General features: G+C 23.5%; 1 protein-coding gene across 4 annotated transcripts in view; it reads right to left on the bottom strand.

Annotated features, from left to right (window-relative positions):
- LOC122506419 (neogenin) overlaps positions 1-16,788 on the bottom strand; it is a 48,492-nt gene extending 31,704 nt beyond the window's left edge. For 2 of the 4 annotated variants that reach the window (XM_043618569.1, XM_043618570.1), the window contains exon 1: positions 16,155-16,788. In XM_043618569.1, the coding sequence (XP_043474504.1) occupies positions 16,155-16,206 (52 nt within the window). In that variant the 5' untranslated portion in view covers positions 16,207-16,788. The remainder of the gene's footprint in view (positions 1-16,154) is intronic. The other 2 variants (XM_043618568.1, XM_043618571.1) reach the window with 1 other exon arrangement.
- Positions 16,789-17,283: the final 495 nt, after the last annotated feature.

The raw sequence follows: 17,283 nt of genomic DNA, 5'->3' as shown, positions 1-17,283 counted from the left end.
TAATTTTAGATTTTAAGTTAGGGACATGTGTCACATTTAATTTTTTTTATAACGCGGGCGAATATAATGACTTTTTCCTAATTGCTAAATTTTATTTATTAAATTTGCTTTCATTTAATTTTAGAATTGTTTAATGAATAAAATTTACAATTAGTAAGAATAATAAATTAATTATTAATTAATAATAATTAATAATCGAACATTGAAATTAATAATTAACATAATAAATAAGTATAATAATCAAGATAAATAAAATTTATCAATAACAGTGGAAAATGCACCTATTTAAATAAAAAAAAAAAGAAAAAAGAAAAGAATAAAAATAAATATTAATTATTTATTTATAAATATTAATTTATTAAAAATGAATTGTAAAATAAAATTGAAAATTTAAATTAATAACACTTTGGTATTATTTTTTTTAAGTGCGTCAGAAATTTTGAATACGACGAGCACGCAACTTTTGTCATTATTGTTATGATTTTTTCGCAGAATAATAAAAGGTAAATGTTCCTTTATAAGGAGAAACCATTAAAAAATGTTCTTTTCTCTCTTCTCTTCTCTCTATATATGGGGATGCTTATATGAATTATTTTCACATAAAGGCACACTGAAAGCAAAGCTTTAGTTGAAGGGATTTTAATTTTTTATTTTCCCTACAAAATATGAATAAAAATTAAAAGACTTAGAAATTTATTTGTTTTTCGTTAAATTCCCAAATATTTAAGAAAAAGAATGGAAACATATAAATATGCAGTCAATGCATCAAGCGAGGTGTGTAGCTTTATTTACTTTCCGAGAAAATGTGTGACAGACCGTTTACAGACTACCAAAGGGCTTCTTCATTCTTATTTCTGGGAAAAGTTCATGACACTCATATGAATAAGCCTCGAGGGAAAAAGTCGTCTTCCTCTTTCTCATTTTTTTTTCTTGACATTATGTGTTGTATATATAAAACTGACAGAGTGTTAATTAAGAATTGCGGAAGTAATACAAGTTACGAAGCCTTGGAAAGAATGTGCGAAGAATTCAACATTTTTCAAATTCATTTTTTTAATTACGCAATTTCAGGGCTCGAACAATAGTGAAAGTTTGTAAAAATTCGAACTTTACGGACCAAAAATTAAAAATTACGGACCAACTAAAAAAAATATAACAAGTCCGAGTCAAAAAAGAGAACATTTTATACTTAAAACTAGAAATTCAATTTTTCATAACTATAAAACATGAAGATATCGATAACTCCGAGTTCGGAGTGATTCGACTCGGAGTGATCCATTTCTTCATGTTTTATAATAATTAATAATAATTATTAATAGAAATAATTTATAATAATTAAAATCATTATCAATTCAATTATTATTTTTAAGAACTTTTATCTAAAATTCTTCTTTATATCGATTATATTTAATAATTTTAGAAAAAGTTCTTTGACAATAATTTTCAAATCCATTTCTTTACAATATTCAATTTTACAAAATTTCAATTATTCGTAAATTCTTCAATTCAATAAATATTAGAAAATAAAAACTACGAATAATATTTAAAAAAATTTAATTAAACTTTTTAAAAAAAATTAATTACAAAATTCAGTTATTTTTTTAAAATTCACGCTCTATTGCATTAAATATTCTATTATCTAAAAGTTGAACTGAAATTCATTTTTTATGAAAATCAATTTTTATTAGAAAATTCTGCTAGAGTTCAATTATTTATATACAAATAAAATGCAAATAAATAATTTATTGAATAATTGAATGTTTCTTAAAATTCAATTATTTCCATAAAGAATCGTTTTCAACAAATTTTCAAATTATTGAATTCTATCGACGAATTTTAATAAAAATTTTAAGAATAATTACATTTTTCGAGAAATTCGATTCAAATTGTATTAAAAATAAATAAAATAATTGAAATTCTGCAATGAGTTTTATTATTTGTGAAAATAATAGAATTTCTATAAGAAGAATTTGATTATTTTTTGACAATATTTTATTTAAAAAAACTTCGAATAATTTCAATTAATCTTTTAAAAAAAATTAATTACACAGAAATGTTTGTTATAAATATGAAAAATTTGGGAAAGTAATTGAATATTTGTAAAGAATTAAAGAAAGAATTTATCAATTTTTTAAAAAATAATTGAATTTCTCAGAAGGATTTTATTATTTATGAAAATAAATGATTTTAATTTTAAAGAATTAAAGAAAGAGTTTATTAATTTTTTAAAAAATAATTTAATTCTTTCCAAGAATAATTATTTAATTTTTTTTTTAAATAATTGAATTCTCCTGAAAAATTTTATTATTTGGAAAATTATTGAATTTGTGATAAATTAATAAAATAATTTTTAAAAAAATAATTGAATTTATGTGAAGAATTTTATTATTTATAAAAATAATTAAATAATTGTAAAAAATTAAAGAAGGATTTATCAATTTTTTACAAAATAATTGAATATCTAAGAATAATTTTATTATTTATAAAAATAATTGAATTCTTGCAAAGAATATTATTTAATTTTTTTTAAATAATTGAATTCTAGTTAAAAATTTTATTATTTGGAAAATTATTGAATTATTGTGATAAATTAATGAAAGAATTTATCAATTTTGAAAAAAATAATTGCATTTATAAGAATAATTTTATTATTTATGAAAATAATTAAATAATTGTAAAAAATTAAAAAAGGATTTATCAATTTTTTTTAAAAATAACTAAATATTCTGTGAAGATTTTTATTATTTATGAAAATAATTGAATTCTTGCGAAGAATTTTATTTAATTCCTTTTAAACAATTGATTTTTTTAAAAAATTATAATATTTGGATCATTATTGAATAATTATGAAAAATTAATTAAAGAATTTATCAATTTTTAAAAAAAAATAATTGAATTTCTATAATAAATTTTATTATTTATGAAAATAATTGAATTCTTGCGAAGAATTTAATTAACTTTTTTTTTAATAATTGAATTCTTGTGAAAACTTTAGTTATTTAGGAAATTAATTGAATAATTGAAAAGAATTAAAGAAAGAATTCCAAAATTTATAAATTTTTTTACAAAATAATTGAATTTTTTCGAAGAATTTTATTATTTACGAAAATAATTGAATTCCTAAAAAGAATTTTATGATTTATAAAAATAATTGAAATTTTCGAAAGAATTTTATAACAATTTTAGAAAAAAAAATTTTAAATTTTAAAAAATTTTGTAAAAGAATTTTATTGTGTTTAAAAATAATTGAAATTTTGTCAAGAATTTTATTAAAATTTTAGAAAATAATTGAATTTCAGAGAAGAATTTTGATGCTTGTAAAAATAATTGAAATTTTGTCAAGAATGTTATTAAAATTTTAGAAAATAATTGAATTTCAGAGAAGAATTTTGATGCTTGTAAAAATAATTGAAATATCGCCAAATAATTTTATTTAAAATTTTAGACAATAATTAAATTTTGCAGAAGAATTTTATTGCTTGTAAAAATAAATTGAAATTTTGGCAAGAATTTTATTAAAATTAAAATTTTGGAAATAATTAAAAGTTTGCGTAGAATTTTCTTAAAATTTTTTTTCAACAATTGAATTATTTGGAAAATTTTATTAAAATCCTAGTAGATATTGAAAATCATTGAATTTTTTTTAAATTTTTGAAAATAATTGAATTTCTGCGAAGAATTTTATTAATTTCGAAAGATATAATTGAAATTTTGACGAGGATTTTGAAAAATTTTTGAACATAATTGAATTTCTGCGAAGAATTTTATAATTATAGTTATAATTTTATTTCTTGCTTTTTTTATGGTCGAAATCGATGTTTACTTTCATCGATTTTTTAATTTACCAAAATTTTCATTCGGTCGAATTTTTAAATTTTAACAGAATTTCAATTTAGCCAAATTTTTAATTTACAAAATGTAAAAATAAAATAATTTTTTTATTGACAATAAATAAACCTACACTGTTAACTTAAAAGTATCAAATAACAACGAATTGATACCAAAAATGTGGATCAAATAAAAAAATTGATCCAAATTTTTGGCATCAATTTGATTCACTTTAGTATCAATTTGATACTTTCAAGAAAACTGTGTAAAGGAATTTTTAAATTGACTGTTTTTCTTCTACAAAATTGCCAATTAACTGAATTTTTTTGTTAAAAATTATATAAATCAAAATTTCTTTTATGGAATTTTCGGTAGATAAAATGATTTGAACGGAATTGAATAATAAAATAAAAAATTGAATAATTCTTGAAATAAAAGTTTGTATATATGTATATTTACATATTTTATTTAAAATTTGTATATTTTTACTAGAAAGATAATTTGACTAATTTATGAATTTTTTGTAGATGAGGATAAATTTCTGTTTCTCTTGTCACTCTGCTGCATTTAATCCATTTAATTTTTAATATTTGTTTATATAAAAATCGGAAAATCCGGGATAACAGATGGAATCCCGGAGCTTAAAAGAGCGATTTATCGAAGTGTCCCAGAGTAGTCGGAGAATGAATTTCTCTCGGGAAAATGAACTTTTGCTCGCTTTTGCATGAGGACATTTGCTTTCATGATTATCCTACTGGGTTTCGATGGTGAATTTCAACTGCTGTCAGAGAGAAAGAGAGCCGCTCCCTGATACGTGGGAGGATGCGAGAGACGGAAAAATAGAAAAAAAAAAAGAAATTACGACGAAGAAGGGAGAAACGGAATTTACGAGTGTGTGTATGTGAGAGAGAGAGCATACGTTCCTTTGTTTGCAACCTCCCCTATTATAGTCCATGCAATGTTCCTTCACTGTCCTTTGGCAGGGCCAACGGGTGTCGCTTCATCATTAACCCCCCGCTGACCTCGGGCACGACATGTGTAGCCGCGTGTGTGGATGCACATCATTGAGCTTTACGAGATTAGACGAATTACATTAACTTGCACATTATTGCCAATTTTAAATATCAAAATGAAAAATTATTGTATTCTTCCTCCAGCGCCTTATTATATGACTCATTTCCAAAATTTAATTTCATTTAATAATAAATAATGCGAACTGTATTTATTGACTAACAACAACAATTGTTTGTAAAAATATTGTTTGCTGGTCCTGAACTATTACTAAACCAATTCCAATAATTATCAGAATCTTCAAAATTAATTCAATTCACAATTAATTAAAAGGATTAAAAGTAACCACAGCCGATAATCAGCAGAAGATGAAAAATTAATTTTTGTGCGAACTGTATTTATTGACTAACAACAACAATTGTTTGTAAAAAATATTGTTTGCTGGTCCTGAACTATTGCTAAAACAATTTTAATAATTATCTGGATCTTTGAAATTAATTTAATTCACAATCCAAAAAAAAGTAACCACAGCCGATAATCAGCAGAAGATGAAAAATTATTTTTTGAGCGAATTTTATCTTCTGTTCACTATAACGATTATTATTCAAAAAATTTGTTACTGTTCCTAAACAATGGCTAGAAGAAAATTTTCTCAAAAATCTTTTAGAAAATTTTTTAAATTATATACTATTTGCAGGTTTTCCAAACTTTTTTCTAAATTCCATATACCTTTTCCAGGTTTTCCAGGATTTCCAGGCTCTGTGGCAGCCATGTTATCTAATAGAATATTCTATATATACCCACGAGCAGTATTTATTTTCTAGCAAATGAAACACACCTGCTATTAATTTACCCTATCTTTCTTCATGACGTCTCTGTTTCATTATTACCTAGTCCCGTATTACGTAGGCGAGAAAGAGAGAGAGAAATTGCGACAGGACAACTAATACCACACGAGTCTCTTATACATGTTCAAATACACATTTACACAATGCGAAATAAAAAAAAGTTCATTTTTTCCAAATGCACTTTATGACCAATCGACACTGTTAAGGTACAAAACTCAATTTATATTGCAATGTAAAAATATAGATTCACGCTCGCTATAAATTTCCTTACAAAACCTGACCTCTTTCATACACTGAATACTGATACACAGATAGTTAGATACACAAGGTAAATTATATCTCTATCTTAAGGTACTAACTACCATATACCAGAGAATAACATTTTCAGATAAAAGACCTGAAAACGAAAATGAAAACGAAAACGAAAACTAAATACTATAACTTGTTATAACAAATAACTTATTGCTAATATTTGTTTCTCTTATTTCTCAAGTTTATTGTTTCATGCCAATTGCAAGGCTTTTGCGGTGATGTTAATAAAAATCCAGAAAAGCATGATACTTAACAATTTACATTATATTACAACTACCAGTTCTTTTATTTGCGAATCAAGAACAAGATATTTAGAATCAAGTACCCATATTAAATTAAATTTCCCGAAATAATAAATTATTATGTAAACCAATAAAATTAAAACCTGCGCTTTATATAAATAAAACCGTTATTTACGAGCGGAAAATAGTAACAAATTAATTTCTAATTGACGCAAAAGACAGACAACAAAAAAGGAAAAAAGCAATTACAAATTAAAAAGATAGAAAAAAAAGATTTGAAACTAGATTCATAAAATAATTTTAATATTATACACTTCACGCTTGTAATATTTATGCGAAATGATTGAAATTTAAATCCTAATTACATAATTCTCTATCAAGTGTTGAATGAATGTTTGTACGATTGTATACTCGATATTTAACACCTGTGAAAGGGAAAATTAATCGATTCCGAATCATTAATGTTCATAAGTATTTAAATATACTCAAGTTCTGTCAACATTTATGGGAGTAGAGGGGCTCGCTTCACGCTCTATTCGTCACACATATGTCTAGTATGCAGGGCTCGAATAACCAGTGAAAGTATTTTAAAAAAATAGAAAATACGGACTTTACGGACCAAAAATTAAAAATTACGGACCAACTGACAAAAATATAACAAACAAAGGGAACATTTTACTTCAAACTAGAAATTCAATTTTTCATAACTATATAAAACATATAAAGATGTCGATAACTCCGAGTTCGGAGTGATTCGACTCGGAGTGATCCATTTCTTCATGTTTTATAATAATTAGCAAGTGATAAAAATCATTTACAATTCAATTATTATTTACAAGAATTTTTAACTAAAATTCTTCTGAATAATTTGGGACCAGCAAACAATTTTTTTTTTACAAACAATTGTTGTTGTCATTCAATAAATACAGATCGCACAAAAATTATTTTTCCATCTTCTGCTGATTGGCGGCTGTGGTTACTTTTTATTAATTGTGAATTAAATTAAATGTGAGGACCTAGATAATTATTGGAATTGTTCTAGCAATAGTTGAGGACCAGCATAAAGAGTTTTATTAAAGTTTATGAAAATAATTGAATTTTTCAATAAATTTTTTAAAAATTCCTGAAAATTGAATTTAGACAAAAATTTTTATTAAAATGGGGATCCTCACAGCCAAACTTGACCAGTAGAGTGCAGCACTACTATAAGATTTTATGGCGCAAAATTTTAAATGTGATTTGTTGCATAATATTAATTAAACAATATAAATGGTTTTTGTTCATGTAAATGAAGAATAAAATCATTAGATCAGAAATATTGGTTATAATAAAGTACGGAAAACTATTTAAAGATGTTGGGAGATTGAAAATTAAAATGTGTTTACAATATTTTTAATAACAGGCAACATAACCTCAATTTTTTTTTATCTATACTTTTACGATACTGTGACTTGCAAAACCGTCTTTTTTCCTGTGACACAAATTCCTCACCCAAGTAATTCAATTTTTAACTTTTCACAATTCCAAAAAAAGTATTTATTTACTTCGCCCATTTGTTTGTAAAACAAATATGACTTTTCGAGAAATCAAAAATTAAGCGCTAGACAAATCTTGCTATAGTGCTGCCATCTGAGATTAGCTTTACATATATAATGATCCCCATTCCTGAAAATAATTGAATTTTGCAATAAATTTTTTTAAAAATTCCTAAAAAATGGAATTTAGACATAAATTTCATTAAAATTCATGATAATAATTGAATTTTGCAACGAATTTTAATAAAATTCCCTAAAATTTTATATACTAAAAATATGGTATTTTCTATTTTGTCGCAAAATTTGGAAGAAAAGTCGAAAAAGTCGCAATTTTTTAATATAAGTCGATAAAAGTCGCATTATTTGAAAATAGTCGAAAAAAGTCGAAAAAAGATCATAATATCCGAGGCCTGTCTTATTATTAAATTAGATTCAGATTAGAGAGTAGGTGGTATAATAGTGATTATTCTAATCGGATTTCTTTTCGAAACAACGGAGGTGATATAGAGGTGCAATTAATTTTTATTACAGTGATTATGGTTAGTGAAACAATATTTAATAAAAAGGCAAGGACAATGAAAATATTTGGTAATATTAATTCGAAACTGGCAATAATCCGCAGCTATATTGCTGTTCTCCCATTATACCATTCGAGTTATATCGTTTACCTATCAATGAAAATTAATGGTTGGGAATGGACCTCTGCCAACGGAAGGCATAATAATCGAATGCCTTCGCTCCTTCGCAAAAGAGACTCTTCAACCTAAAATAGAGATTTCGCTATTACCAACCATGTAATTTCCTCCTGGATTAATCACCATTATTTTCTATTCTAATAATAGACCATTGTTCCAATGATAGTAATCAACAAAAGGGACATTTAGTCAACTTTTCTCTAACAGAGACAGTCTAAAGACTCTCGATCCCAAAGTTAGAGAACAACAACAAGACTTTTGGTGTTTACTTTTTTATCAAAGAGTAAAATAGTAAAATAATTTTCTAAACCCTCCTTTTGCAAATGAAATGCTGATATCTAGTTAGGAATAATTATTTATTTGCCGTATAAACGTAATAAGAATAATTTATGTTCATTCCAGTTTGGTACGACGCGACGAGAAAAAGAGCAACTTTCCCAATTCGTTCACACAGGATATATTGTTAAAAATACTTCTCCTACTGCTTTTTTTTCCGGTTTCGAGAGTCTTATGCGGTAATCTCGTATTAAGATACTCTCAGCAGGCGCTCGAAACGTGTAATAGTGACACCCTGCTGGCGATGGCGGTCAGAGAGCCAACACCACGAAATACACCTCAAAGATATAGAACCAGTATATTATATTCAAAATCATTCTCTCTCTCGTTTGCATTAACTGCCACCTTCCATTATACTTTATTCCCTGTACAACTATAATACATCTTTTCAAGGACCTACTTACAGTTTTCTACCCACAAAAGACGCGCGTGTGAGATTCTTTGCAGAAACTTCTTGGAAGAGTCTTTCAGTTTTTTTTTTATCAAAATCTCATCACCGTACTTAGAAAGAAACTAAAAAAAGTTTACAAGTTCAAAAGATAGAGAAATAGAGAAATTAGTGATGCACGTCAGAGCCGATTTTTCAACAGATCTATAGATAATAAAGCAGCAGAAAAAACTTTTTCGGGACTTGAGCTTCATATTATTTTTCGTTTTCTAATTAAAATATGTTTTTCTTTATGAAACGGACGGCAGTTTGCATGACTGACTTTCGTATCAGAACCAAAATCATCACCCTAATTTTCATACTGTACGGGCCCAATATATGGAAACCTTACGCACGGTATTATTATAAAAAATACTGAATTTATTACCTAATAATTTTGTTTTATGTCGTTGAACAAGAAACCCTACGAATCCTACACCCAACGGTACATTTGTTCCTAAATTAAAAATTTTGTTTTATAATACGCACCCACAAGCGGAAACCTTATACGTATCGCCCTTTAAAATTATTGGTGCCCGTATGTTCTGAACTTTCGAATTACGAAATTTATTTATATACTTCTTCCCCAAAATTAAAATTTTATCGCAATATTGCATCTGTGTGTTTAAAAAGTAAACCATAAAGATTAGAAATAAGTTTAGGGTTCCCTTTTATAAGAGACAGTAATTTTTAATTTATGTAATGTATTTTTATGTTATATGTTTAATTTTCGACGCCGAGCGTCAAAAACAATTATTTCTCGCGAAGTCGAAGAAAAACGAAACCTTTTTTCTAACTTCCAGATTGAACGAAAAAAAATTAGTGCGTTAATTAATTTCAAAAAAGTAGCTTTCAAACTAAAAAAAAAGTAGTAAACAAGTATATAGCTATCGAAAAATTAAACTTGACGACCAAAAAAAAGCTCGTTTTAAACACTTTACAAAACTGATAAAAATTCCATTCCATATTTTTTATTTTCCTGACTTCTTTCCTAATTTCCATCAAAAATATTTACTTCTTTCTTAATCTGCAAATAAATTGAATTCCTGCAACGAATTTTATTATTTAGGAAAGAATTTAAACATTTATAAAAATAATTCATTTCTTTCGACTAATTTTATATGCAAATTTTAATTTCAATAATTGAATTCCTATAAAAAGAAATTTTCTTCTTTATGAAAATAATTGAATTTTGCAAAGAATTTTATTAAAATGCATCTCAAAATAATTGAATTTTCGGGAATAATTTTGTTATTTATCTTTAATAATTGAATTCTTGAGAAGAATTTTATTAAAAAATTTAAAAGAATAATTGAATTATTTCAAATAATTGAATTCTTACGAACAATTTTATTAGAATTCTTGCAAATAATTGAATTTCCAAGCAAAAAATTTATTACAATTTTAAAAATAATTGAATTTTTGAAATGAATATTGTTATTTATGCAAATAATTGAATTTTGCAAAGAATTTTATTAAAATCTAAAAGAATAATTGAATTATTTCAAATAATTGAATTCTTACGAACAATTTTATTAGAATTCTTGCAAATAATTGAATGTCCAAGCAAAAAATTTATTACTTTTAAAAATAATTGAATTTTTGAGATGAATATTGTTATTTATGCAAATAATTGAATTTTGCAAAGAATTTTATTAAAATCTAAAAGAATAATTGAATTATTTCAAACAATTGAATTCTTACGAACGATTTTATTAGAATTTTTGAAAATAATTGAATTTTTGAGATGAATATTGTTATTTATGAAAATAATTGAATTTTGCAAAGAATTTTATTAAAATGCCACAAAGTAATTGAATTTTCGGGAAGAATTTTCTTATTTCTTATTTATCTTTAATAATTGAATTCTTCCGAAGAATTATTTATGTTAATAATTGAATTCATAGGAGGAATTTTATGAAAATTGATTTCTTTCGAACAATTTTATTCAATTATTTGAAAATAATTGAATTATACTGTGAAAAATTTTAATATTTTTTTAAATAATCGAATTTTTCTAAAAGAATTTTAAAAAACCATTTTTTTAAATAACTGATTTTTTCGAGCAATCTATATTAAATTTTTAAGAATAATTACATTTTTTGAGCAATTCTTCTTAAATTGTATAAAAAATAATTGAAATCCTGCGATGAATTTTATTATTTATGAAAATAATTGAATTCCTGGAAAAATTTTATTATTTACATGAAAATAATTTAATTCCTGGAAAGAATTTTATAATTTACAAAAATAATTAAATTATTGCAAAAAATTCTATTAAAATGTTTAAAAAGAATTTAATTTCTGTCAAAAATTTTGTTATTTTTAAAAATAATTGAATTCTTTATAAGAATTTATTTATTTATTTATTTTATCTTTAATAATTAAATTCTTTCGAAGAATTATAATTTCTTCAATTCCTGGGAAAAATTTAACTAAAATCTAAAAGAATAATTGAATTATTTAAAAAAATATTTAATTTTGTATTTAAAAATTAAAATAAGTAATTTCTTTCGAACAATTTTATTAAAATATTTGAAAATAATTGAATTATTGCGAAAAATTTTATTAAAATTTTCAAAACTAATTGAATTCCTGAGAAGAATTTTATTATTTATGAAAATAATTGAATTATTGACGAAAAATGTTATAAACATGTTTAAAAAGAATTGAATTTCAGTGAAAAAATTTGTTATTTTTTGAAAATAATTGAATTCTTCATAAGAATTTTATAAAAATTCTTTTAAATAATTAATTTTTTCGAACTATAATAGTTATGAAAATTTTGATTTTAAATAATTGAATTCTTCTGTGGAAAACTTTATTTGTGAAAATAATTGAATTTTTCGATTAATTAATTTAAAATAGTATTAAAAATAATTAAAATTCTTCGCTGAGTTTTATTATTTATGAAAATAATTGAATTCTTGATTTGTATTTTAAAAAATTTGTTTAAAAAAATTGAATTTCCATGAAAAATGTTATTATTAGTGAAGGTATTTGAATTATTGGGAAGAATTGTATAAAAATTTTGTTAATTGATTAATTTCATTTTTTCGAAATTTTTTTGAAAATACTCTTCTAAATTAATTGAATTCCAGTGGAAACTTTATTATTTATGAAAATAATTGAATTTTGCATGAATTTTATCAATTTTTGTTTTTAAATAATTGAATTCTTTTGGGAAATTTTATGAAAATACTAGATATTAAAAATAATTGAATTTCGAATATTTTTTGAAAATAATTGTATAGTTTTAAAGAAATTGATTTTAATTTTTGAGAATAGTTTTTTGATTTCTAGTATTAGCGAATTTAAAGGGTAATGTAAATTCTCAAAAAAGCAGAAATAGTAGATTTAAAAAAAGTGCGAAGCCTGAAATTTTTTTAGTGACGAAAAATTTTATTCATGTTTATAGAACTTGTGGTTCATAACTATATGTATATATGTGCAATTACAACGGAATTTCGAAACGAAATCCGGCCATTTGAAATTAACGGGAGATTAATCATAATCAAACCTAACAATCCAATCAAATTAGCCAACAATAAGCTTATTAACAGACAGCTTCCCTTCTACTGATAATAATCTCAACAATTGAGGTCTCTCTCTCTCTCTCTCTCCCTCTCTAGATTCTCAATATAGAAAAGACCCAAATACCTAAAGACAATTTAAAGACCATAAAACAATTGACAAAATTGAATATAAAAAGTCTTTCAAACTCTAATCCCTCCCTAAATATAATTTCGTTTCAATATAAATCAAACAGCCCATAAGAAAATCTAAATCTTTAGATTTACATTTTGTTTAATTTTCCATAAGAAAATTTATCTACTATAAAAAAAATTTTTTCCAGATTCTAGATACGAAACATTATAAAGAAATTCATGAATAAATTAACTCTCAGATGAAGAAAAAAAGACTTGCGTCTCGTGTTTGAGTCACACATCATGGAGCAAAAAACAGCCCCTAAACTTTTTCTCCCTCTCTCTTTCTCTCTCTGAAGATTTATAACTTTGTGCGCTTTGATGCACTTTGTATAAGACCTCCGATATGCTGTTATTATATATTGTATACATATATATATATGTTCATCCAAGTCCCATAGATGAGGGGGATTCTGATTGGACCAATTGGAAACACACCCTGGCACTAAATCGTAGGTCGTCACCCTCTTACGCCCATAATCTCAATAAGGCTTGCTCTGCTTGCTCACGCCGTCGGCTTTAGGGTAAAAACGAAAAGCAAAGTCAAGAGATGTTTAAAAAGAAAAAAAAAACATTTTTTTCGCTTCAGTAAATACGGAAATTTTATATAGAAACTGCTATTAATCACCCAGTTTGGTGAAAAAAAAAATAATCCTTAAACATTTCTTAGGTATTTTCTCTTATATTTGAATCTCGTGTAAATATAATATTTTACTTCCAACTTTTTAATTAAAGTAATTAAAAATTCTTTAAAAATTATAAAAATTTAGAAATTAAATATTAACAAAAGAGAAAATAATAATATATTAAGGATGATTAACATTAATTAAATATTATTTTAAGAACTACTTTTAAAAATTTTTAAAGCTAATCTCCATTAATTATTAATTTTTCAAATTGTCCGAATTAAAATTCTTGAAAATTTTACGATTTTATTAAACCACTTTTAAAAATTCAATTATTTCCAATAAAATTTTACAAAAATTTCAATTATTTCCAATTAAATTTTACAAAAATTTCAATTATTCAATTATTAATGATAATTGAATGAAAATAATAATTCTTATTTTCATAAATAATAAAATTCTTCTAAAAAATTCAATTATTTTTCAAAAAATTGATAAATTTTTTCTTTAATTTTCCACAATTATTCAATAATCTTCCAAATAATAAATTTTTTCACACGAGAATTCAATTATTTAAAAAAAAGTTAAATAATATTCTTTGCAAGAATTCAATTATTTTCATAAATAATAAAATTCTTCTAAGAAATTCAATTATTTTTTAAAAAATTGATAATTTTTGGAATTCTTTCTTTAATTCTTTTCAATTATTCAATTATTTTCCTAAATAATTAAAGTTTTCACAAGAATTCAATTATTAAAAAAAAGTAAATTAAATTTTTCGCAAGAATTCAATTATTTTCATAAATAATAAAATTCATTTTAGAAATTCAATTATTTTTTAAAAAATTGATAAATTCTTTAATTAATTTTTAATAATTATTCAATAATTTTCCAAATATTATAATTTTTCAAAGAAATCAATTGTTTAGAAGGAATTAAATAAAATTCTTCGCAAGAATTCAATAATTATTTTCATAAATAATAAAAATCTTCTCATAATATTCAGTTATTTTGAAAAAAAATTGATAAATCCTTTTTTAATTTTTTACAATTATTTAATTATTTTCATAAATAATAAAATTCTTCTCATAAATGCAATTATTTTTTTCAAAATTGATAAATTCTTTCATTAATTTATCACAATAATTCAATAATTTCCCAAATAATAAAATTTTTAACGAGAATTCAATTATTTAAAAAAAAAATTAAATAATATTCTTTGCAAGAATTCAATTATTTTCATAAATAATAAAATTCTTCTTAGAAATTCAATTATTTTGTAAAAAAATTGATAAATCCTTCTTTAATTTTTTATAACTATTTAATTATTTTTATAAATAATAAAATTCTTCACATAAATTCAATTATTTTTTTAAAAATTCTTTCATTAATTTATCACAAATTCAATAATTTTCTAAATAATAAAAATTTTCACGAGAATCAAATTATTTTTAAAAAAAATAAATCTTATTCTTGGAAAGAATTCAATTATTTTTTAAAAAATTAATAAACTCTTTCTTTAATTCTTTAAAATTAAAATAATTTATTTTCATAAATAATAAAATCCTTCTGAGTAATTTAATTATTTTTTAAAAAATTGATAAATTCTTTCTTTAATTCTTTACAACTATTCAATTATTTTTCCAAATAATAAAATTCTTATAAGAAATTCAATTATTTTTTAAAAAATTGATAAATTCTTTCTTTAATTCTTTACAACAAATCAATATTTTCGTAGATTTAAATAAATTTTACTGATAAATCTAAAAATCTTCACTGTTAATAAAAAGTGAAAATAATAAAAAAGAGAAATTAAAACCAAGAATTGTAAATTATTTTATTTAAAAAAAATTATATATCAGATTTTAAACTCAGTTGTAATTTTTTGAAATTCTGAATGCATTTTGATTTTATTTCATATTTATTTTTAATTGAATTTAAATTCGTTACATTATCTACTTAATTAATTCAATTTGATGTGAAGTTATAAAATTAATGAACAAATTAAATTAATTAAATGTATAGGAAAAGTGACAGTCTGTATTTATATATGAAAGAAAGATAAAGATCAAAGTATGCGCGTTAATATTTTAGAAATGCATAAATGTTAACTATGAAATATCTCATAAATCATTAGGTCACTTAGCATGCATATATTATGTATTTTATAATGCTTTTTCTAGTTAGAGAATCAATGAGTTTACGCAAGTGGTGCATTATCTAGCAATTGTAAATATTTTCTACACACTCTTGTTAAAGACTTGTCGAGATGTACAATTATAGATAAGAAGGTTCAAATAGCTGAAAGTTAAAAAAAAAATGCACTTTTATTATGCCAAACGAAGTTAAGAAATCTGACAGTAACAATTAGATGCGGTAATAATTATTTTTCACATATACATCTAAAATTTGATTATTTATCATATATCTAAACTAATTAAAAATTTTAATCATTTTTTTGAACAAACTACACTTTTTGTAACAATCGAGAACAGTGTAAAAAATGTAAACAAAACATTGTTTTTCTTTTTTGTTTAAAAATTTTCGGCGATTATAACCTTAAAAAAATTGTTAAAAATACACTCACCTTGATCAACAACTGTCAATAAAGTCACCCCGAGGATGAAAATCCGCTCCATTGAACCAGCAAGTGTCACAGACTCCGAAAGTGGTGCAAAATCTCATGAAATTTCTTCCCTTCATTCACACACACACAAAACACGCGTGACTACCTTCTTTAAAATTTTTTTTTAAATTAAAGTTTTCAGCTATCACACACGTTATTCTCATCCATTACACAAAATACAATTGCATTCCTGTTTTTATGCACTTTATTTTTCTCATTTTTTTTCATTCAATTTCTTAATGAATTAAAGATAAAACATGGAAAAAGGCATTTTCGCCTCCGCATTGTTTCCCGTCTCTAGACGATTTGACACTCGACGCCATTTTGAAAGTGAAATAGACCGAGGCGCCCCGACGCTACAGGCAAACAAACCCCACTCATTTTTTAATTTCGGCTTTTGTCCCTTTAAATTAGAACTTATTATCGCAAACTAGTCACATTTTTTCATCAAATTTTAATAAATTTACATCCAAAATTTTCACTGGGCAATTAGCCATTGAGATAATTTGAATTTAAAGGAATAGGCACACCGGTTTTTCACGCGTGGTTCTTAAATTTGCACGCATATTAACTGAAAATATACTTGTGTGTGTATGTACCTGTGCACAAATAAACAAACAAGATTTACTGGATTTCCTAAGTCAGGTGTGCCAACAGAAAAAAAGTGTCAATAACAATTTTTGTCAAAATAAATGAAATAAATAAAAAACGTTTTAGTATATTAAACTGTATGAACTGTATTAATAATTTAACATAAATCTTGTGTACAATTTACCTTTTTTTCCCATATTTTCTTGTTTTATTAAATTTAAAATAGAATTTCTAAATTAAAAATAATTCTTATTTGTTACAATATTGTCAGCCATGATTATAAAGGCGCGTGCGCACATAGTTGGTTGAAATTGAAAAAAACGCTTATTGAATAATTTCATCTAAAGCAGTGTAGTTTTAAGAAAAAAATTCAATACACCTCCTGTGTATTAATTACTAATATTAATTATTATATTCTAATTACTAAAATAATAAAAATAAAAATTATTTATTGATAATGCGGTTTTGGAGCTGAATTATTTTAAATTGTCGCGGTTTA

This window comes from Leptopilina heterotoma, unplaced genomic scaffold (genome assembly GCF_015476425.1).
Source record: "Leptopilina heterotoma isolate Lh14 unplaced genomic scaffold, ASM1547642v1 Lhet_42, whole genome shotgun sequence".
NCBI lineage: Eukaryota > Metazoa > Arthropoda > Insecta > Hymenoptera > Figitidae > Leptopilina > Leptopilina heterotoma.
Note: the sequence above shows the minus strand (reverse complement) of the source record. Positions and strands in the feature narration are given on the sequence as shown.